This window comes from Marmota marmota, unplaced genomic scaffold, assembly GCF_001458135.2.
Source record: "Marmota marmota marmota unplaced genomic scaffold, marMar, whole genome shotgun sequence".
NCBI lineage: Eukaryota > Metazoa > Chordata > Mammalia > Rodentia > Sciuridae > Marmota > Marmota marmota.
This window is the reverse complement of record NW_026000026.1, coordinates 53,932,210-53,954,424: the sequence shown is the minus strand read 5'-3', so window position 1 is coordinate 53,954,424 and position 22,215 is coordinate 53,932,210. Positions and strand designations below refer to the sequence as shown.

The 22,215-nt window shown below is 38.4% G+C and overlaps 1 protein-coding gene across 2 annotated transcripts in view; it reads right to left on the bottom strand.

Annotated features, from left to right (window-relative positions):
• The window catches only part of Fam81b (family with sequence similarity 81 member B), a 65,604-nt gene extending 43,752 nt beyond the window's left edge, over positions 1–21,852 (bottom strand). The window contains exons 1-3 of one of the 2 annotated variants that reach the window (XM_048811450.1): positions 21,784–21,852; positions 18,394–18,458; positions 17,971–17,994 (exon numbers count right to left, since the gene is read on the bottom strand). In XM_048811450.1, coding sequence (XP_048667407.1) covers positions 17,971–17,994; positions 18,394–18,458; positions 21,784–21,837 — 143 coding nt within the window. In that variant the 5' untranslated portion in view covers positions 21,838–21,852. The remainder of the gene's footprint in view (positions 1–17,970; positions 17,995–18,393; positions 18,459–21,783) is intronic. The other variant, XM_048811451.1, reaches the window with a different exon arrangement.
• Positions 21,853–22,215: the final 363 nt, after the last annotated feature.

The window sequence follows — 22,215 nt, the reverse complement described above, 5'->3', positions numbered from 1 at the left end:
ACCTTAAACTATACTACAGAGCAATAGTAACAAAAGCAGCATGGTATTGGCACCAAAACAGACTGGTAGACCATTGATACAGAATAGAGGACACAGAGACTAACCCACAAAATTACAATTATCTTATATTAGACAAAGGCTCCGAGACATACATTGGAGAAAAAGATAGCCTCTCTTCAACAAATGGTGCTGGGAACACTGGAAATCCATATGCAACAAAATGAAATTAAACCCCTATCTCTCACCATGCACAAAACTCAACTCAAAATGGGTCAAGGGCCTAGGAATAAAACCAGAGACCCTGCATCTAATAGAAGAAAAAATAAGCCTAATCTCCATCATGTAGGATTAGGCCCTAAATTCCTTAATAAGACTCCTATAGTACAGAAATTACAATCAAGAATCAATAAATGGGATGGATTCAAACCAAAAAGTTTCTTCTCAGCAAAATAAATAATCTGTGAGGTAAACAGAGAGCTACATCCTGGGAGCAAATTTTTACCCCTCACACATCAGATAGAGCACTAATTTCTAGAGTAAATAAAGAACTCAAAAAGCTAAGCACCAAAAAACCAAATAACCCAATCAACAAATGGGCCAAGGACCTGAACAGACACTTCTCAGAAGAGGATATACAATCAATCAACAAGTAAATGAAAAAATGTTCATCATCTCTAGCAATCAGAGAGATGCAAATCAAAACTACTCTAAGATATAATCTCACTCCACTCAGAGTGGCAGCTATTATGAAGACAAACAATAAGTGTTGGCGAGGATGTGGGGAAAAAAGTACACTCATAAATTGCTGGTGGGACTGCAAATTGTACAGCCAATATGGAAAGCAGTATGGAGATTCCTTGGAAATCTGGGAATGGAACTACCATTTGACCCAGCTATCCCTCTCTTCGGTCTATACCCAAAGGACTTAAAAACAGCATACTACAGGGACACAGCCACATCAATGTTAATAGTAGCACAATTCACAATAGCTAAACTGTGGAGCCAAACTAGATGTCCTTCAGTGGATGAATGAATGAAAAAAAATATGGCATATATACACAATGGAATTTTACTTAGTATTAAAAGAGAATAAAATCATGGCGTTTGCAGGTAAATGGATGGCTTTGGAGAAGATAATGCTAAGTGAAGTTAGCCAATTCCAAAAAAAAAAATGCCAAATGTTTTCTCTGATATAAGGAGGCTGAATCATAGTGGGGGTAGGGAGGGGGAGCATGGGAGGATTAGATGAATTCTAGGTAGGGAAGAGGGGTGGGAGGGGGCAGGGGATTAGCAAGGATGGTGGAATGTGATGGACATCATTATCCAAAGTACATGTATGAAGACTCTAATTGGGTGTCAATACACCTTATATACAGAGATATAAAAAATTGTGGTATATATGTGTAATAAGAACTGTAATACCAAAAAAACCCCAAAGTACATGTATAAAGGCATGAATTGGTGTGAACATACTTTATATACAAAGATATAAAAAAATGTGCTCTATATGTGTAATAAGAATTGTAATGCATTCCACTGTCATGTATTTTAAAAAATAAAATCAATAAAACTGAAAAAATGCAAGCAAAAATAAATGTTGGCGAGGATGTGGGGGAAAAGGCACATTCATACACTGCTGGTGGGACTACAAAATGGTGCAGCCAATATGAAAAGCAGTATGGAGATTCTTTGGAAAATTGGGAATGGAATCACCATTTGACCTAGGTATCCCTTTCCTCAGTTTATACCTAAAGGACTTAGAAACAGCATAATTCAGGGACACAACCACATCAATGTTTATAGCAGCACAATTCACAATAGCTAAACTATGGAGTCAACCTAGATGTCCTTCAATAGATGAATAGATAAAAAATGCAGCATATATACACAATGGAATATTACTGAGCAATAAAAGAGAATAAAATCATGGCATTTGCAGGTAAATGGAGTTAGAGAAGATAATGCTAAATGAAGTTAGCCAATCCCCAAAAACCAAATGTCAAATATTTCTCCAATATAAGAAGGCTGATTCATAGTGGGGTAAGGAGGGGGAGCATGGGAAGAATAGAAGAACTCTAGATATGGCAAGGGAGGAATATTGGGTTAGAAATGATGGTGAAATGTGATGAACATTATTATCCAAGGTACATGTATGAGGACACGAATCAGTGTGAATATACTTTGTATACAACCAGAGATATGAAAAATTTGTGCTCTATATGTGTAATATGAATTGTAATGCAGTCTACTGTCATATATAAATTTAAAAAATAATAAAACAGTGAAAAAAAACAAAAAACTTCTGTGTTGGGCTGGGTATAGTGGCAAATGCCTATAATCCCTGTGGATCAGGAGGCTGAGGTAGGAGGATTATGACTTCAAAGTAAGGTTAAGTATCTTAGCACCCTGTCTCAAAACACTAAAAAAGGGCTGGGGATGTGGCTTAGGGGTTGAGCACACCTGGGCTCAACCCCTCAAAAAACAAACAAAAAATCTCCTACATTAATATAGGAGGTGAAATGATTAGATCTAAGAACCTTAACTTAAACCCGTGGATTGATCCATTTGATTAATAATTTGAATTATTCTTTTATTAGCAAATAAGAATTCTAGGCAGGTGGGCTGTGTCTAGAGGGAGTGGGTCACTGGGGGCATCCCTTGGGGATTATACATTTCTTCCTGGCCCCTCCTATTCTCTTGGTGCTTCTTGGCTACCATGAGCTGAGCAGTTTTCCTCCACCATATCCTTCTGCTACATCTCAGACACAGAGCAATTGGGTTGACTAACTGTGAATTGAGACCTCTAAAACCATGAGCCCAAATAAATATTTCTTCCCTGAAGATGTTTGTGTCAGGACTGTGAACTGAAATCTGTGGAATTGTGAGCCCAAACAAACTTTTCTTACTCTAAGTTGTTCTTATCAGATAGCAGGTAAGAAAAATAACTCATGTAGTAGTTAAATAACTAGTCCTAGGCCATCAAATTCCCATGGCTAAAGCACTTGATTATAGTCCCTAAGTATAGGTCACTTCCAAAGCTGATGCGTGCATTGATTTCTGACCTCGCACCAGGTCAATATTTCATCAGGTCTACATAAGAGTTAGAAGTTTACTTTCAATTTGTCTCTAATGCTGTTAAGTTTCTTGAGGACTTTGTATGACCTTATGTCCCAGTAGAGAGGACTTTGGATGTTCCTTCTTCAATCGTCCCTTTTTAACACTGAGCTTTTTCAATAGCTTTCAGTTGAAGAAATGCTTCAGTATCACAGCTATTTTATGTGGCATTACCAGGATTTGATCCAAGAATTCTGAAATGTAGCCTAAGATAATTCTCAAGATGCAAAATATTTTATGAATATCATTAGAAGAAGACAGACTTAAAAGGAGAAGGGAATTTGACCTTTATTAAGGCTTGGGAATAAAATGATGAATAAGACAAATAAAAACAATTTCCTGTTCTGTAGGAAACATCTACTTATATGCTTATGTAGATGTATAAATATATAGCATATATATCTTTTAAAAGTGACTGAAATACATACTGGATCATAAAAGCCAAGGCCAAGTAGTTTAAACTATTCCCACTGCAAAACCCAGAATATCCATTTGCAGTGGGCTAATAATATTTCCCTGGAATTAGAATGTACCGAAGACAGAGACTTTTGGATCAAAGCATGAACACTGGTATTTTTCTGAAGACTAAAAGTGTTAGTGAGAGTTTGACTTCGTTGTGTAAAACAGAAACCCACAGAGGATCCTAACACATAGGATTTATTTGGCTTATGTAACAAGAAGTCTAGAGGTTAAGTGAAGAGGTTTGGTGCAATTGACCAAGGAAGTGGTCCAGTATCCAAGTGCTTTCCAGCTTCCAGACCCACTTCAGTGTGTAACTCTTACATTCAGTGTGTCAAGGTTGTTGTTCTATGTAGTTGAGTTCATATTTCACACAGAAAAGGTGGACAGCCAGGAATACAGTGTGTGTGCCAGCTGTTTGTCCCACCCCCTGTTTTTTAATTTGAGAAAAAGCAAAAAACAACTGTTCTAAAGACTCACTAGACTCACTATGACACTTTGAGTGTATTTCATTGGTTGAAGTTGTACCATATGGCCACCTCCTGTGACTTTTTTTTTTTTAAATTGGGCACATTGTGGTCTTAAGCAAAATTAGGACTTTTATTAGCAAAGAAGAGGGGAATGCAAACATATTGGATTGGCTACCAGAGGCATTTGCCATGTGCAGTTTTTCTCTTTCTTACCTTTAATTTTATATGAAACATTGTTAAAATAATTTTAAAAGCAAGAAATTGATTTCTTCCTCATTGCTTTTTATGGATTAATTACAACCAAGATTTCTTAGGCACTGCCTGAAGCTGACTAAAAGTTAGCCACAAATATTATTATTACCCTCATGATGGACAGTGGCCCACAAGTATCAGGGTGTATGAAAGGCAAGGCTCTAACTGACCACAGTGGGTCAAAAGAAGAGCTCTTGCTATACAGATAAAGAAAATACAGTAACACATTACTTGTTTTTGGTTTAGCAGCTTTACAACTTCAATTTCCTAAAATGCTATTCACTAAAAATCTAATGAAAGCCCTACATATAATTACATTTTTATTAGATACCTTAGGAAACATTTTAAAATACAGATGAAATTAATTTTAATGTATTTTGTTTAACCAAAAATATCTACAATGTTATTACAGCATGCAACTAAGATGTACTTTTTTATCGGGATATCTTACATTATTTTTATACTAAACCTTTCACCGTAGATCTTTAAAATATACTGTGAATTTTATGCCCACTTTAAATTGGACATATAAGTACTCAATAGTCACATGTGCTCAGTGAATATTGTGTCAGACAATATAGTTCTAGAAGCTGAGAACCAGAAAGTAGAAAGAAAATGTCATGGAGCAAATAAGAGCATTACTGCCATGACCATAAGCTACTTTACAAATACAGTAGACAATTTCTTCAAGTCCTTAATATAAGCCAGACATTCTGGCTACTGCTTTAAGTGGTTAATTTGTTGGATCTTTATAATAACCCCATGAGGGATGTATTAATATTACCCCATTTCAAAGATGATGAAACCGAAGCTGAGAGGGATTAAGTAACTTGTCCAAGGTTACCCAGTTAACAAGGGTGGAACCAGTGTTTAAGTCCAAGGATTCGATTCTGGAGCTGATCCTATAGTATACACATGGATGAAGGCACCTCCACCCTTGGCCTCAACATTGCCCTTGGAATGTGATTGCTCTATTTTGCCCACTCTTCTAACGAGCCAGGTCAGATGGCTTCTGGAGCTACATAAACTGAATACTTGAAAATTCTATGCTGCAGAGAGGGCTGTGTTCTAATAGCTGGCAGAAATGATAGGTTAAAGACAAAGATTAATCAGAATCATAAGTTCAGTGAAAAGCAAAGCAAATTAGAAAGGGAAAAATTCACAGGCCAGGGCTAGAAGTGCAGGAGCAAAGACATGTTTAAAATCCTGACAGCCCTTCTCAGCATTAGTATGTCATTCCTTCCTTCCCTTCATGGATAAACTTCTTGAAGAAGCAACTAATTTTGTGGTTTTCAATACTTGAGATTCACTCCCCATGCTATGACCATCATGTCCCTGGAGCACTCTCTCTCTCAATCCCTCTTACTCCCCCGTCACTCATGTTGGGGGAAGCTAGCTGCCATGTGAGCAGCAGCCCTGTGAAGAGGTCCATGAGGTGAGAAGCTGAGCCCTCCTGAGACAGCCAGCAGGAGCTGAGGTGTCCTGTCAACAGCTGTGTGAGTACGTCTCCCAGGAGTAGGACTTGCAGCCCTGTCCAGCCTCAGACCACAGCAGCTCTAGCTTTCATGTCTTGCTACAACCTCACGAGACATGCTGAGCCACTGCTGGGCTTCTGATCCACAGAAACTGTGAGTTGAATATCTGTTTTATGCCCCTGAGTTTTAGGATGCTTTGCTACCCAGATAACTAATACAAGTAGTTTCTATGTGAAATATGATGGCGGGGGGCGGGGGTGCAGTCTGAGACTAAAATGATGATTCTGGACAGAGAGGAAGAAGATGTTATGGAGATTAAGCAGCTAGAACTTTTGGAATAGTTTAGAAACGGGGTTAGGAAAGGCAGAGATTTTAAAATTTCTGAGTTAGGCTTAATGAATGATGGTAACTTTCATCAAGACTGAAGTTTAAAATATTAGATTCAGGGGAAGAAAATGAACTTGAGATATTCGTAGGTCATCCATATAGAGTTGCCTGTTGGATAGTATGAAGTGTGTCTAGCCATAGAGATTGGAATGTTATCTGAAAAACAAAGGATAGATGAAGACTTGGGTGAGGATGGTGAGATTGACAGAGTTGGAGGAAGTGTGTGTGTATGTGAGAAGTGATGGGGAGGCATGCTCTGAGAGACTCATAGAGTGAACCTTTGTCCCATGGAATATCCTGCCATCCTCCATGCCCAGAATCCTGCTGCCCCTGCAGAGCCCTGGATTAGAGGCTGCCTGTAAGACTCCACTACGACTCTGCTCAACTCTGCTTTTGGGAGTCAGAGAACTCACTCAGTTTCAGCCTCCTTGGAAAATTGAGGCCTGTTAGTGAGCAAGAGAGGTGAGAACCAGGGTGAGTGCTGAGTACATCTGCCCCAGAGGGATATGACAACTCATATGAGACAAATCACAGAAAGAAAGGAACTGAATTGCCCAATTCCTCATGGGTGAAAATTCCTGGGTTGACTATAGTTTTGATGAAATGAAGAATTAGCATGACTACAGCCTTCCCATCCTTTCTTTCCCATAAAGGCTTGAAGGACCTTGACAAATACTGTGAGAATACTGTGAGACACTCTGTGACCACGTGGGACCTGTTTTGAACTAGTGAATGAGTTGGATAGTGCAGTGGGCACTCTAATGTGCCAGCCTACTGCACTTTCAGGGAGGAAGGATCCCTTCACTGCTGGGAGTACTGCCCGCTGGCAGACCTCAGTGGTTGGAACTGTCTCAGGTAAGTGGTCGCCTTCCCAAGGTCATGCCCACTTCCAGGAACACCATGCCTTCAGAGGTTGGTCAGTGTGGGTGTAAAGGCCTGGTACACTTTCTCTAACCAAGAACAACTTTGAAGGTTCATCTCAGCTTCAGAGCTCTTATGAATTCAGCTGAAATCTTCATTGGAATCTGTCATAGCTCAACTTTCCCTTCTGCACATTCTGTCTTTTGCTTCCTTTCTACAGATGATGATTTCAGTGTGCTCCAGAATGAGGCATCTATTTATCAGCCTCTGTCTTGGTGTCTTTTTCCTCCATGTCCCCACCTGAGCCAGATGCCCGTGTTGGCCTGAAGCAAGAGACAGCTCAGCCTGCCCGTGGAGCATAACCGAAGAGGGAATGATGTAGGTTTGCTCTCACTGCTGTTTCTTGGTTGCTTTGAGGCAAACTGTTCCTACTTACGTGACATTTCAGACTGTGGTCTAGGTGTCCTCTAGAAAGATCCGGCAGAGCACAGGGCCTCTGTCAGCAAGTAGTAGTAACAATAATGGTAAACTTGAGGAACAACTGACCCCCTGGTAGTTGCTTCCATGCAATTTCACCTGCAAATGCCTCAAGAGTGGGAAGGCAGCTGCTCCTAACCTTGTTTCTTCCTGAAGAGCAAAAAGTGATCATGTGGCAGAAGTTATTTTGTAGAATGGGGAAGGTTTTTTTGAATATAATTTTTCTGGAATCTGGCTTTTTTCAACCACACTCTACTACCCCTGGGCTCACTGGAGCTGACAAGACCTCATGGAAACCAGGGTCTGATTGAAATCCCCAGGACAAAATGAGTTCATCGAGCATTTGAGGGGATAGCCTTTGGAAAACCACTAGACAACAAGACTATTCCTACAACTATTCCTACCAAAGAGAAATACTAATACTAAAATGTGTAAAAATTTTTAAAGATAAATGGAAAATATTAAGGGGGAAGATATTAACAAACTAAAAAAAACTATAAATAATAAAACAAATAGAATTAGGCATGAAAACTACAATAGTTGCAATAAATAAAAATACCTTCCCATAGTTTCTCCCATTGGAAGCCTGAAAATTTTTCTTCTTTGTCTCGTCACTTTAAAATTTATTGCCCTTTGTTAAAAATATTATTTAAACAAGGCTCCTAAGCTACTCTGAGATAGTAACTCTTCTCCCATGTGATTTACACTGTTTATGTAATAAACTTGCTTTTTTGTGGGCCTTGTTAATAGGCCTCCTGTTCCCCCAAATCTGTTCTGGCCATGAATTAAGGGTTAAGAAAAGAAACTATTTTCCACCTCTTTACTATTCAAAACGGCCACAGCAGAAATAATTCCTAGAAGTGTCTTCAGGTTCCAACTTAGTTCTTCCTTTCTCGGTCCTGGACACCATTCTCTTCTAGTTTTGCCTCCTAATGAAGAATGCACCCTTCTAACTAGTGGCTACAGTGGTTTTTCCCAAGTGTAAAGGAGAGCACTTCCTTACTTAAAATGCTCCTGTGGCTTATCCATTTTCTGAGAATAAAGTCCTCACTCTCCTTTCCAGCTTCCTCTCCTCCCACCCTTCCCTTCATTTATTCTTATTCAACCCCACACACTTGCTCTCCCTCAAGCACACTTAGCTGTTTCCTAGCTCAGAGCCTCGGCATTCGCTTTTCCTTTTTAGCTTGCTATCCCCTGCCTCACTCCATGGCTGCCTCTTTTCCATTGTTTAGTCTTCAACTCCAGTACCCATTTCTCAGGCACCGTTCCCCCAGTCACTTTCTACCATAACACCTCATTTTATCGTCTCCATAGCATGTCTTTACTTGCTTGTATTTATTTCCTGTTTTCCTTCACTAACATAAGACCTCTCTGCGTCAGGCACTTTTCTTACTTGTTTCCCAAAGCATCCCCTATGGGAAACTATATGCATGGCACATGATAGGTGATCAATAAATATTTGCTGCCTGACTGATTTTTCTAACTTGACAGATCTCTTAAGATTCAGTTGTTGGATGAAAAAAAAAATGACTCCATAAAGCCACACGTTATTGGCTCGAGGCTTATATTTACTTTCATAAGCAATATTAAATAGCCTCAGCCTGGGTGGTGTTCCCATTTCCCATTACTGCACATCCAAGGAATGAAGAAGGCTTTGCTAAGGGGTTTCATTAGTCAGATTTCACCTACCTCTCATTTGGCTCAAAACTGTTCTTCTGGAAAATTACCAAATGGTACTCATTTATATATAATATACATATAATCCATTCCTCTAAACCCCATAATGCTGACAGCGCTACCCTGGATTGCTGTCTGAGTCAGAGGCAGAAGGGGAGAGAATGTCAGGGGCTGCTGATGGTGACACGTAACCTAGCAGTGGACTGCAGATTTGCTCATTATTTTCTTTGTGCTAGTACTTCTTTCTGGCCTGTAAACAATATGCAGGCTGAATTTGCCAGTGAAGGCTTTTGATCTCCGAGCTTCATTTCTAGACAGACATTATTAAATTATGCTGCACCCTCACCCCAACTGAGACATTTTCTCTTAGATGATCTGGTACACTGTTGGCTCCCTTCCTCATAACCATTCCCTACTTCTACCTGATTTGATTCATTCTCCTGCCTCTCCTGTCCTAGGGGGTATGTGTGGTAGGGAGAACTCATTCTGATGTTTCCATTCTTCTGGGTTGAGAGGCAGTTGGTTTAAATAGGAGCATGTGAAGCAATTCTGGTCAAGGAGGTAAAAGGAGACACTTGCTGGGGGCACCTGGGTAAGCTTTCTTGAAGAGAGATATTGACTTCTTTACTAAGTGTTGTTGTGTCCGTGTGTGATACCTGGAGCTGCAGAAGGCATCTTGTGATTCTGAAGGAAAGGGAATGGCAGGGATGGAGTACAGAAAACACCCAGTTGCTTGATGATGATGTTAAGTCCCTAAATTAGCCAAACCCTAGACTTAATTTTTGTTACATAAGCTAATCAGTGTGCTCTTATATTTAAAAAATTTTGGTTGAGGTTTCTGTTGTGTGTATGTAGCTAAAAACACTGTATCAGTAACTTATCAGTAATAATGTCAGTTGAAATAAAAACGTATCAGTTGATAAGTATTTACTTAATATCTACTCTAGTTCCATGCATAATATATAATGGTTCTATCCTTCAAAGAATAGTCCAATTCAATGATTTTCATAAACTTGAGTTTACGGGGTGGGGAAGACAGGAAACTTGTAAAAATACTGATTCCTTGGCTCTGCCATAAACCTGCATCATAATGTTGGGGTGGATCAGGAGAGCAAGGTAATGAATGTATCTTAAGTACTTAGCAATTCTAATGTATTCTGGAGACAGAACATGACTGATTTAAGATTGGTTGTGTGAATCAGCAAATCATATAAAGCAGGATGCACAATGAAGTGCTGATATGTAATATGGAATATGGGCTGTACACTTTGTAGATACTCAGAAACAGCTTGGTCAGTTGGAAAGCAGAATAGATTGAGGGTAGAATACAGGCTCCATCACTTACCAGCCAAATGTTTGAGTTGCTTCATTTTTAAACAGGGCTGATAGGTTCCACTTTGCTGTATGTTTTTAAGTTTAGAGACAACAAGTGAGATGACCATAGTAGGTAGCAGTGAAACCAATGCCATACTGCTGTACAGTCTAGGGAGGGCCCCCACACACTCACTCTTGTGAGGTGCTGTATGTAATCAAGCTGTATCCAGGAAAAGCAAAGAGGAAGCAAACCTAAGCCAGCAGAGGGATCAGTGGCACAGGGCTGCCACCTTGCTCACATGCAAGTTTGTGGTTTTGTCTGTCATAGCTAGTCTCAATGTTTTTTCTATTTGGCACATTGAAGAAGCCTCTAAGCAGGGCAGCACCTACTGTCATGCACACTGATTTGCATGCAACCATGGAGACATGAAGTGAAATACACAAAAGCTGGACTACAGTTATTTCTTTTCCTTTAGTTTCTAAAGTTTATTTTTTTAAAGTTATATTTAAATATTTAAATAGAGCTTTCTTTTTGAAAATTCTTTTCATGCCACAGATTTTCTGTCAATTGGGATATAATTATTATGTTTATTAAGAATGCTCAATGAAGTACCAATGAAGCACTGTTTAGTTATATTTATATGATTAAGATAAATTTAGGACTTATATTTTTTTCCAATTTCTAATGCTATAAGGCAAGGGAATATTCATTTTCAGTTGCCCTTTCTAGAACAACAACTGTAAGAACAAACACATAACCATCTTCAAGAGAAATTCTTAAAGAAAAATATTATTCAAATCATCAAGTTACCCAAAAGGTTATAACCCAAGGCCTTTCACTAGTAGCAAGGTATGGCCACTAAGATTCTAAAATTACATAATTTAAAAGCCAACAACCTATGTGCTCTGTTAGTAAGCTGTATTAGTAGAACCTCTATTTAATTTAATTGTTCAAGGAAAAAAATACCTGAGATTTCAGACTAGTTCACATGAAGGTAGTAGCCACAGGAGAAAGAACTCCTAGAGGGCCTTTTCAGAGATTTTTGGACTTTGCATAGATCACTGATTGTGTAGCTGACAAATGAATCTGAACAGATTTTCCACATACTCTGAGTTCTGTTTCTCTGCAATTCGGTGTGACTTACACCAGCTGTGCCGTAGCTGGCAGAGGCATCAGTACATGAGCCTCTCACTTTGCTGCCTGTTCTGTCCTTGTGAAGAGAGCACTAAATTTACTTAGGAGCTTCTGATAACCATTTTGGCAACCTGTAAATGCTCAGAGATAAAAATTCGAAAATTTAAATCCTCTTCTAGAACACAAAAGGGCATAACAAGAAAATTCTCTACATTTTTATGAGATCAATTTTATGACTAGTTATATTTTGAATGCATAGAGTCCTACAAAAAATGTCAAGTGAAATTTTAGTGAATATTTCAATGCCTCACAAAAATAATCTGAATGTATGGGGAATGACAGAAAAGAAAAAAATATTTTCTATAGTTTCTCCACTTATAAAGCTGGCAGATGGATTTAGGAAATTAGGTAGCTGTCAATCTTTGCTGCTGAGATTGACATAAGGCTGAGTGCTCTTGCCGGTGAGGGAAGCAATTCAAGTTTGGAGGGTACAGTCCAGAAAGAGACTCCAGGCCAGTGGGGTTGAGCCAGCATGGAGGCTGCACAAGGAGCAGGAGCCTGGGAAAGAGATGCTTCTAAACAGTGGCACGCCCAAGAAGAAGATTAGAGAGAGAGAGACAGAGACTGGTGTGGACCTTTCCTGTGAAAAGTCACTCTGTGAGGCAAACCCCTCACGTGGAGAAAAGTTTCAATAAAATTGAAATCTTAGTGATGGACTTGGTATGACTCCCTTGTTTTCTTGTGGAGGCATCGAGGTGGGTCCTGTGTGAGTGTGGGCAGAGCAGACTTCCGGGCCACACATACAAGTAAAACACATGTATGCTGCAGCTGCAATTGTTGTCATGATGTTTGGAGCACTCTGGTGTTTGGTAGTCCTCTGGAGACACTTTCCTGTATTACAAGACTTGTTTCCTGGGAGGTGTTTGTTTTTGTGTATATCTCTAGGGTAGAGAATACTGTGGGTGGAGTCAGAAAACCTGAGTTTAATTTCTGTCCTGCTCTGTCTGGTGGAGAGAATGACTCCTGTCCTACCCAGCTGGCTGAAGGGATCAATTTAAATAATGCACCTCAAGTGCTTTGGGATGTCTGTGTTTTTGTAATTATTTGATGGCAATGTGGGCTGCACTGTGTCTCCCAAACAGACATATTAAAGTCTTAATATCCAGTAGCTCAGAATGTGACCCTATTTGAAGCAGGGTCATTGCAGACGTAATAGTTAGGATGGAGTCACATTGGAGTAGAGTGGACCCCAAATCCAGTAGGACTGGTGTACCTTTCTGAAGACGGCTACATAAGGACAGACACAGGGAGAACGAAAAGATGGGGGCAGAGATTGGGGAGATGAAGGACAATCTGCATTCACCAGAAGCTAGGAGGAAGACACAGAATAGATTCTCCCCTATAGCTCTCAGAAGGAAACAAATCCTACTGACACCTTGACTTTTGAGACTATTAATGTCCAGAGTTGTGAGACCAAAAAAAAAAAAAAATCTGTTGTGTTATGGTAGCCCTGGGAAATTAATACAGATGGTAAGTTACTTAAGATGAGGGAGGTCCTAGGCCAGGAGAAATGTATAGAATTTATTATAACACTATCTTAGTTCCATTAGTACTTATAACCAGCATATTACTTTTAAAAATATTATTTCATTATTTATTTCCCAAAACTATCCTGTGAATGTAAGTAAAATTTTTCTTAGAAGGAAACTGAGGCTTGGGGTTATTAGTAACTCAGCTGGGAAACATTGGGACATGCGTCTCCTCTTTCTCCTATATCACAGCAGCTTTGCTGAGGACAATTAGTGGCTCTTTATGTTATATTTGCTCTTTTCTCTGAGAGGTGAAGTGTGTTTATTCTTCTCCTTGCTACTCAACTTGCTTCAACATCATGTAATTTTTCACTCTGGGCACCTTTCCTGCTTGGTTCACATCTCCTCTCTGCGGTGGTGTCACAGGGGCTCCTTCTTGAGAACTGAGACTGGCTGCAGCTAGACCTCAGCAGGGTCTTTCATTAAAGCAGAAGCTCTTAGATGTGATGGGCATGAAGAGCCTCCTGGGCTGGAGGCACTGAACGTCACCTGGGCAGCCTTTGCCATGACAGATTTGGGATTCTTGGGGCTGTGCCCAGACCTAGCTTAGTCTTATTCTCTTGGGGTCAAGGGGTCAGTGAGAAGATGAAAAAGAGAATAAAAGACTGTGCCGTGGCTGGTAGCAGCACCATCCATCCTGACAGGACCTGCATGGAGAGCTCGACAGCAGCGTTTTGTCTTCCTTTCTTAAATACTGTAGAGTGAAATATCTGTCTTTATCACTTAGTAACAAAAACAGTGCATCATCGTATAATAAAAAGTGGTGCTGAGAAAACCTTAAAAGCAAATAATTTTATACTCTGAATGCCACATTCTTCTTACAAGGAGAAATTATTAGTCATTCGTCATTTTGACCCTTTGACTTACTTAAAGTTTTATCTATCCAAATTTTAAATATCATTCTTTGATTGTCAACCAGACCCTCATCTTCTCAAAATGTACTCTTGAGAGAAGTACTGAGATTACTAAGCCTGGACAAATTAATCCATTTGTAAGTTGTTTTTTGTAAGGGAAACTTAGAACTTTCCTCGGAGGCAGCAGAGTCTCAGGATTCTTTCTATCCAGAGACTTCCAAATAAAATTCCAGACACGTGGTTCAAATTCATACTTCCATCCTTTTTTTTTCCTGTCCTCCTTGCTCCCTTTTTATACCTGCCTTAAAAACTTGACTCTTTCTCAAGATGATCACATGGCTCAAACCTTCCTGTCTTGGTCTTGGCTCAAATGCCAGTGTCTCAATGAGGCCTATTGTTGACCTGGCTACCCAGCAATACATACTGTTGCCTCTTTCTAGAAGGGAGCTCCACTGGGAAGAGATCTTTGTTTAATTTGTTCACTGGTGACTCTCCAAATTCCTACCACAGTGCCTACCTACAGTATAGTAGGTGTTTAATGAGCATCTATTTAGCACTGTTTTTGACAGTAATTAGTTTTTGAAGACCAGAGCATCTTAGGGTTAGATGCAACCTTAGAATGTATCTGATTCTCCACCCCCAGCAAGGAACTCAGTCAATTAAAGAAAAACAGGAGATTTATGAGCAGAATTTGTTTTCTGTTCAAAATTAAACCCCTTGGGAGAATAGTACATGTTTTAAATTATAATTTAAATAATTACTTTATCTCATAGAAGAATGTTGATGAGAATTGAGGGCAGAGGTGAGAAGGAGCAAGTGCTCATCATTGATCACTTGAAACTCCCTCCCTACTTCATAGAGCAGATTGTCAGAGAAGAAATGTTCTTTTTCCCAAGTTCACATAGCTGATGGGAGGCGACTCAAGAGCAGACCTGAGATGTCCTGGTTTCCATTAGTGCTCTTTCCACCAGCAGAAGAAAAAGAACAAGAAAAAGGGCTTTGGTGCTTTACTGCTCAAATAGGCACTGGATACACTGTCCTAAGGTCAGTGGATGCCTGCTCATTGTAAACAGTTGTGGAACTGATGAACAAATGTGGAAATCAGAATTACTCATAGATTTTGATATAATGTTGAAGCCAGAATTAGACAAGCAGTCAGTATAGATAGGTAAATCGAGTCATGTCGGATCAAGGAGGCCAATTTTGAGTGAGTCCCACAAGTTGGAACTGTCCCCTGAAGAACTGAAATGTTAATTCCTTCTGAACACTTCCTCCACCCTTATCAAGAACATCCCCCTGCTCCAACCTGTTGCTAAGGTAACCTGTCCCAGGAGTTGCCCCTCCCTACAGGACCTATGAAGTTGTTAATTAAGGAGTCCCGGGCTGCACCATCCTGCCCTGCTTATATGCTTGCCTCATGTGCTTCTCTAATGTTCAGACTTCAACATTTGAGGGAGCACCGATAACTGGCGGTATCAATGATTGTATTATCAGTGGCATTTTGCCATCCTGTGTCCCGTGGATTGTTGATATGACCTAACATTTAACCTACTAATAATATGTGAGGTTGCTGCAGCTGTCTGAGGCTGAGAAGGGCATTGTAAACACAACCATATTGCCTGTCTCTAGTGTGCATATCTCCAGTCCAAGCTTTTTCATAGGATGGGCATTACCTCTTTTCGTTGTTGGATTTTTACTTTTGGGGATTGTTATTATTTGTTCTGAGCATCGCCTTTGAATGTATCCATATATATTTATTAAGACTGAACCTCAGAGAAATGTAATATGCATTCTGTCAGTTTAATGAGTCAATAATGACTTTTACTTGTCTAAGTTCTCTGTTTGCATTTCAATACATTTGTTGTGCCCAGTGAATGCTCTGATTTGTAGGGTGCAGTTATTTAAAACTTGCTCTTCACTTAGTTCACTGGATTACATATGTCCATTCAAAATCTCTGCAGTGATGATTGAAATGCCAGGACATGGATTTGCTCTTCCAGTTAGTCAGCTACCTATAAGTCTACCACTGATGTTAGGTCGGTTTGAGGTGATTAAGCAACCCACAAGCACGAAAGAAACACTAATCAGGCACTGACTCCTGTCAATCAGTGGGATCTCCTGGCCAATCCTGAATCTTAGCCAGCCACCCGTCCCCACCAACCCCGGTAGGACAAGGTACTCTAAAAACCCCTTTTCCTGTCCCAAGCCCTCTCTTCCTGCCATAAGCCCAAAAAAATTCCAGTCCTGTCCAGAGCCTCCCGCCACGTGCTTCTCCTCAGACCCTCTTCTTACCCGCTCTGTCAGTCCAGGGTTCCTCCTGGGAGTGAAATCTCAATAAAGCCTTGATCAGCGGTCTTTTTTTAATCTGCCTCGTTTTGGTCACTGCTGCCTGACCTTGCAACTTTAAGCAGAGCCGCAATAATTCAATTGTTCTACCCTTAGTCTCCGTTAAATTTGTCAATCGCTGTTCATCAAGAATTGATATCCATGCAACATGGTGGGCTACTATAGGGTTATCAACAGGCACAAGGTTAGAGAGTCCCTGCCTTTAGGGAGTTGCAGTCTAGTCTGAGATTATAGGGTAGAGATCAGAGGAGAACTGACCATCTCAGGTGGTAAAGGGAAAGTTCTAGACATGTGATTCAGACAGCAAGAAAAGGAAACAAGAAAGATCAAGGTAGAAATTAATGTTGTGGCCAGATAATCCTCATCATGTTCTTATAGACTATTTCTCCTCTTTGTCTTAATTTTAATTTCTCTGAAAAATAAGATATCAAAAAAAAAAAGTCTTGGCTTTCTGAAATTCATTACCATCTTTCCAGGAATTTTTTCTCTCATTCCTTGAAATGTAGGTCACCAGTGTGCATTAAACAAAGCCTCTTGGGTTCACACTGGAATTTGATAGATGAGAAGAACGATTTCTAATTTCCATTTGTCACATGAAATCAGGTAGGAACAAGTCTCTTTTTTCTCCTTGGGTGGTAAGGTGAGCTAATATGTCCATTGATAATTATTTTTGTATGTACCATATTCATTGTCCTTAATGCAGCAAAAAATTCATTCATCAAGTGTAATATTTTTTCAACAATACAAAAATCATTTTTCCATGTTTGGTCCCATGTTGTTTAAATTATAAACTCATGGTTACATAAGCAATTATAAGTTAAGGGGAACATGAAAAGAGGGACTAAGTATTGTGGTTGGATTATTTGGAATGAATTAAATTAAAAGGGAAAAGAACAGGGAAATTCTTAATTGTGGAAATATCAAAATAAAAATCAGTGAATTTAGAAGTTTATCATTTTAATTGGTCATTTTTAAAAATGGAAGTATAGTATATAGATTGTTTCTTCATCAACTCATTTTATTTATTTGATCCTATTTTGTGGTTATTATATATGTTTTAGAATCAGATTTTTTTTTTAATAAAAGCTATAGTGGACCCTGGAGCTCTAGTCCAACCCTTTTGTCCTTACATGAAAACAATTAAAACCCAGAGACTGGCTGAGGTTGTGGCTCAGAGGTAGAGTGTTCACCTATCATGCATGAGGCACTGGGTTCGATCCTCAGCACCGCATAAAATAAAGATACTGTGTCCACCTATAACTAAAAAATAAATATTAAAAAAAACCCAGAGACATTATGGGACTGACTGAGGTCACACAGCAAATTAGTGAGTGAGCAGAGTCCAAGTCTCAAATGTACTGAAAATATTAATGAGAACATCAGACCAAATTATGCTCCCTTGATATGCCAAATATAAGACAATTCAAATAAATACACATTGCCTCTGAAATCCCACCCTTACCAACTAGAATTCTAGGAACTTCTGGATAATATGATGTATTAATATATGTCATCATCATATTTTATGTGCCCAGAGTTGTTCCCCTTCTGTATACTCACCCTGGATGAGCTCTAACTGTGCCACTGTAAATAGAAGAAAGAAAATTTTTCTGATGATCACTTTAATATTTCAAATTTTCTTGAGTTTTTGTCATGAAATGTTAATGGATCAACTTGGCTAATTTGAGATTCATGGTTAGCTATATCTGAAATTATCATATGTAATTTACAGCCTGTGCTATATTATTTTACAAATAAATTTATAGGGATCTACGGAAGTTATTTAAAGAGAAGAGAGTAAAATCTGCTTGCTCTGTGGTCAAAAAGGAATAGGATAGAGATTCATCTTTCTTAGATGGTTGAGAATTTCTGAAAGCAGAGAACTAGTTTAGATGACCTTAAAGGTCTTATTTAGGCACTTTAATCTCTGACTGAATCATTAAATGTAGTAAATACATAAAAGGAGTAATTTTATAGACTTACTTGTCAACATATTCAACTAGATCTGTAGAATTCTTGGTTGACATTTTAGCTGGAGAAAATTTTACCTGAAACAAAGGTCAAGAATTTAAAATATATTCTCTGCTATGTTACAGTCCATTTTATCCTTAAAAAAAGTTTTGATTTCAAACAAAACATAGCTTGTAGACCATCATCCCAGTTAATCTTGCCCATGTCCCATAGGTATTGCTAGTGACCATAATCAAAATCAAGTTCCCAGGAGATACTAAAGAGCAATATTTCATAGATTTCATATCACAGAAAAAAAAACTTTTGAAAAAGTCAAAGTCATAGATTATTCCTAGATAATTCCTAAATGAAATATCTAGGGATTATTGACTGAGTTATGAAAGAAGTCCTCATAGAGTGAATTATTCTGGATGTGCTGATTTCCTAGGGGAATCAGTTCAGTTTTGAAACAAGCTAGAAAACTAGTCTCTTCAAATAAATTTATGTTCTAAGAAACTTGGATATCAGATTATTGTAGTCAATGAGAAAAAAAAGCACAAATCATAGCTATGTACATAATTTATTAGTATGAACACTTAACTGACAACCTCTAACCTAATAAATGGTAATTCTAGAAAGTTATATTTATACAAAGGTTGATAATTTGGCAACATTTCTATGGGAAAGAGGTTACTAAATATACTCATTGTTTTGCACATGCTGAAAATGCTTTAAACTCCATTTTTTTTATTTTTTAAGTTTAAAAACAAAACAGTTTCATTTTCTCATGTTTGGTTCTATGTTGTTTAAATTATAAACTCATAGTTATATAAGCGATTATAAGTTAAGGGGAGCATGAAAAGAGGGACTAAGTATGGTGGTTGGATTATTTGGAATGAATTAAATTAAACGGGAAAAAAACAGGGAAATTCTTAATTGTGGAAATATCAAAATAAAAAACAGTGAATTTAAAAGTTTATCATTTTAATTGTTCATTTTTAAAAAATGGAAGTCACTGAAGTCAATATCACTGAACTGAATCTACTAGGGAGAGTGTGATTGGTATTCTTTCTCATTTAAAAAATTAAATAAAACATATTCCCATGGTATATTATTCTTGATTTATATTCCTTTATATCCTAATGATTGCAGGAATGTGTTAAGACCCACAAACAAAAATCAGTCCTTTAACAAATGTCTGTGGAACCACCACATATTGATTCAGGACTGGAAAACTTAATAGAAAATCTCCCTCTTCAAAACAACAACAAACAAAACTTAAAAATTAGAAAAGTCCATTTTCCAGGAAGCTAATAAAGGACTCCTGATAATATGCAGGCTTTCCTGACCCAGCCCACTTGTGGTGGGTAACCAGAAGAGGTTCCAGGCTGCTTGGGACAGAGTTGGTGAGCTGCTACATAGTGCTTTGACCCTCATTGTGGAATGGGTGTGGATGCTCCTAAGCCTAGCTTGGCACTACTAACCATTGGGCACTCACGTGTGCACATTCTGGAAACCATCCTAAATCCTTAGCGATCAGAATGGTCTTCCCTGGCACACGCTTTTACTCCTGTTTCCTGCTGGAATTGTACTGGGCCCTGGGTTCCTTGCCTAGTTCATTCTAGTTCTTTCCTTCCCATCTCTCTGCTGCTCCCCCAGGCCAGTGAGAATCTGGTTTTGTTATTTCCTCAGCAACTGATTGGTCCTTGCCTTACATGTTTGGTACCCAGTAGCCGCTGTAAGTATTTGTGCATTGAAAAAGTATGATGAACAATACGTCCCTGAGCTGTTATTTTTCCTTCTCTTTCTAAATTGTAATAGGTATGTGTGTATGTGTGAGAGTATTCATACATGTGTGTTTTAGGTTAATTAATTAATTTTGGTACCAGGAATTGAATCCAAGGGTGCCACATTAACCACTGAGCCACATTCCCAGCCCTTTTTACTTTGAGACAGGTCTCGCTAATTTGCTTGGGCCTTGCTAAGTTGCTGAGGCTGGCTTTGAACTTGTGATTCTCCTGTCTCTGCCTCCTGAGTCACTGGGATACAGGTATGCACCACCATACCTGGACTACGTGTTTTAATTTAATTTTATTAATTTTAAGTCTCATTTGGAAGAAGATGAATAGCATCCTTTTAAAAATACACCCAGTACACACACACTTTAAAGTTAAAAGAGTTAAACATGATGGAGGAAAATTTGGAAAAGTATAAGAGATTTAAAAATTACATTAAAAATCTTATTTATAATTCTACTACCTACAGCAAAATAATCACCATGGTAGCACAATTATTTCCTCTTTTAAAATGCATCTTACGTACCTAAGGCAGTACTTAAAATTTTACATCTTTGTTAATTTAACATAGGCATTTGTTCTTATTCATCTCCTTCCTATAGGCTGGAATGTGATTTTATATAAAAATTGTCTCAGAGTCAAACAATTTGATGGTTATTATGGGATTGTTTTAAATGTGTCACTTTTCATTTTTTTTCATAAGAATATTTTAAAATGTTATAATTCTTATGACTTTATGAACTATAAAATCCTTTCTTGCATATAATGGAATTTCATTTTTCCAATAGACCTGTAAGAGTGGGTATCACTATTTTTGTATTAGGGATAATTATTTTAAGTAACTGAAATCCTTCGTTATTATAGAAAATAATTAAGATGATTGTTTTTATAGGTGGAGAACTTGAGAATCAGAAGTAATAGAACTGCTCAAGATGATTTAAATGATGACAATAACTACTTTAGTTATTAACTGAGCTCTTCCTGCCGGCTAAACACTTTACCTAAGTGGCTCATTGAAACCCTACAACTTTGTCTGATAGGCCTAACTAGCTCATTTTGTAAAAGAGTAAACAGAGAGTTTAAGAAATCACCTAAAATCACACAGTTTGTGGAATGGTCAATAGAGACCCCGAATGAGTACTTGATGTTGTACTGGCTTTTGGGTGCTCTTTCCATATAAAAAGGCTACATCCACTGAGCAGGTGTTACAAGAATTACCAAAGTCTAAAAACAATGATTGTTTACAAGATCCTTTTTAATTAATGTGGAAGATATGACTAGTACTAATAAAAGAAACTTTTTTTTTTTTTAGCTATTGTCTTTTTTCCTGTTAAAATCTGCACCTGGAGTTCACCTTGGCTCCTTTTGAACCTTCATAAAAAAATCAGTATGAAATAAAAAAAATTATTCCATATGTTGAAATCAGTCCAATTCATGTATAGAGACCCTTCTACTTTTCAGCCTATGCTGTCATCAGTCACTATTTTAAGGCAGAATAAGCAAGCAATATGGGAAGATGGAAAAGGAAAACCATTCTTCCAAGATGTCTTAAAACTCACTAAGCAACCTTGAGCTTTAAAGAAGCTGAGAAAAATATTATATTTTTTGATATGAATATCTAAAGTACTTGCTTTTTTTTCTTGGTCACTGGCTGAGCCAGGAAGGGGGCCATCAGGTTCATCCGGCTGTTCCTCTGCAGTCGGGGAGGCACTTTTGTTTACTTCTGTATCTAGGCAACCAGAATGCAGAATCAGCTCAGGAACTATGACGAGTGAATTTTTGCACTGATGTTTTTGTTTTATTTATTTTTTTTAAATTAAGGTAGTTTTTGTAGATGTAAAAGTTGAAAGAAAGGCTTCAAATTTGTTTTACACTTGTCCTTCCCCCGCAACCCCTACCCCAGTTTTCGCCATACTGGTATCACAGCCAGAGTCAGCAGGTGGAGTGTATCCTCACGGGTAATTCCATGAGATATTTAGGAACTTTGTTGAGATCAAACAGTCCTAAAATCATAGAGAATAATTTCATACCCTACTTTGCCCAAGCTATCTGAGGGGTT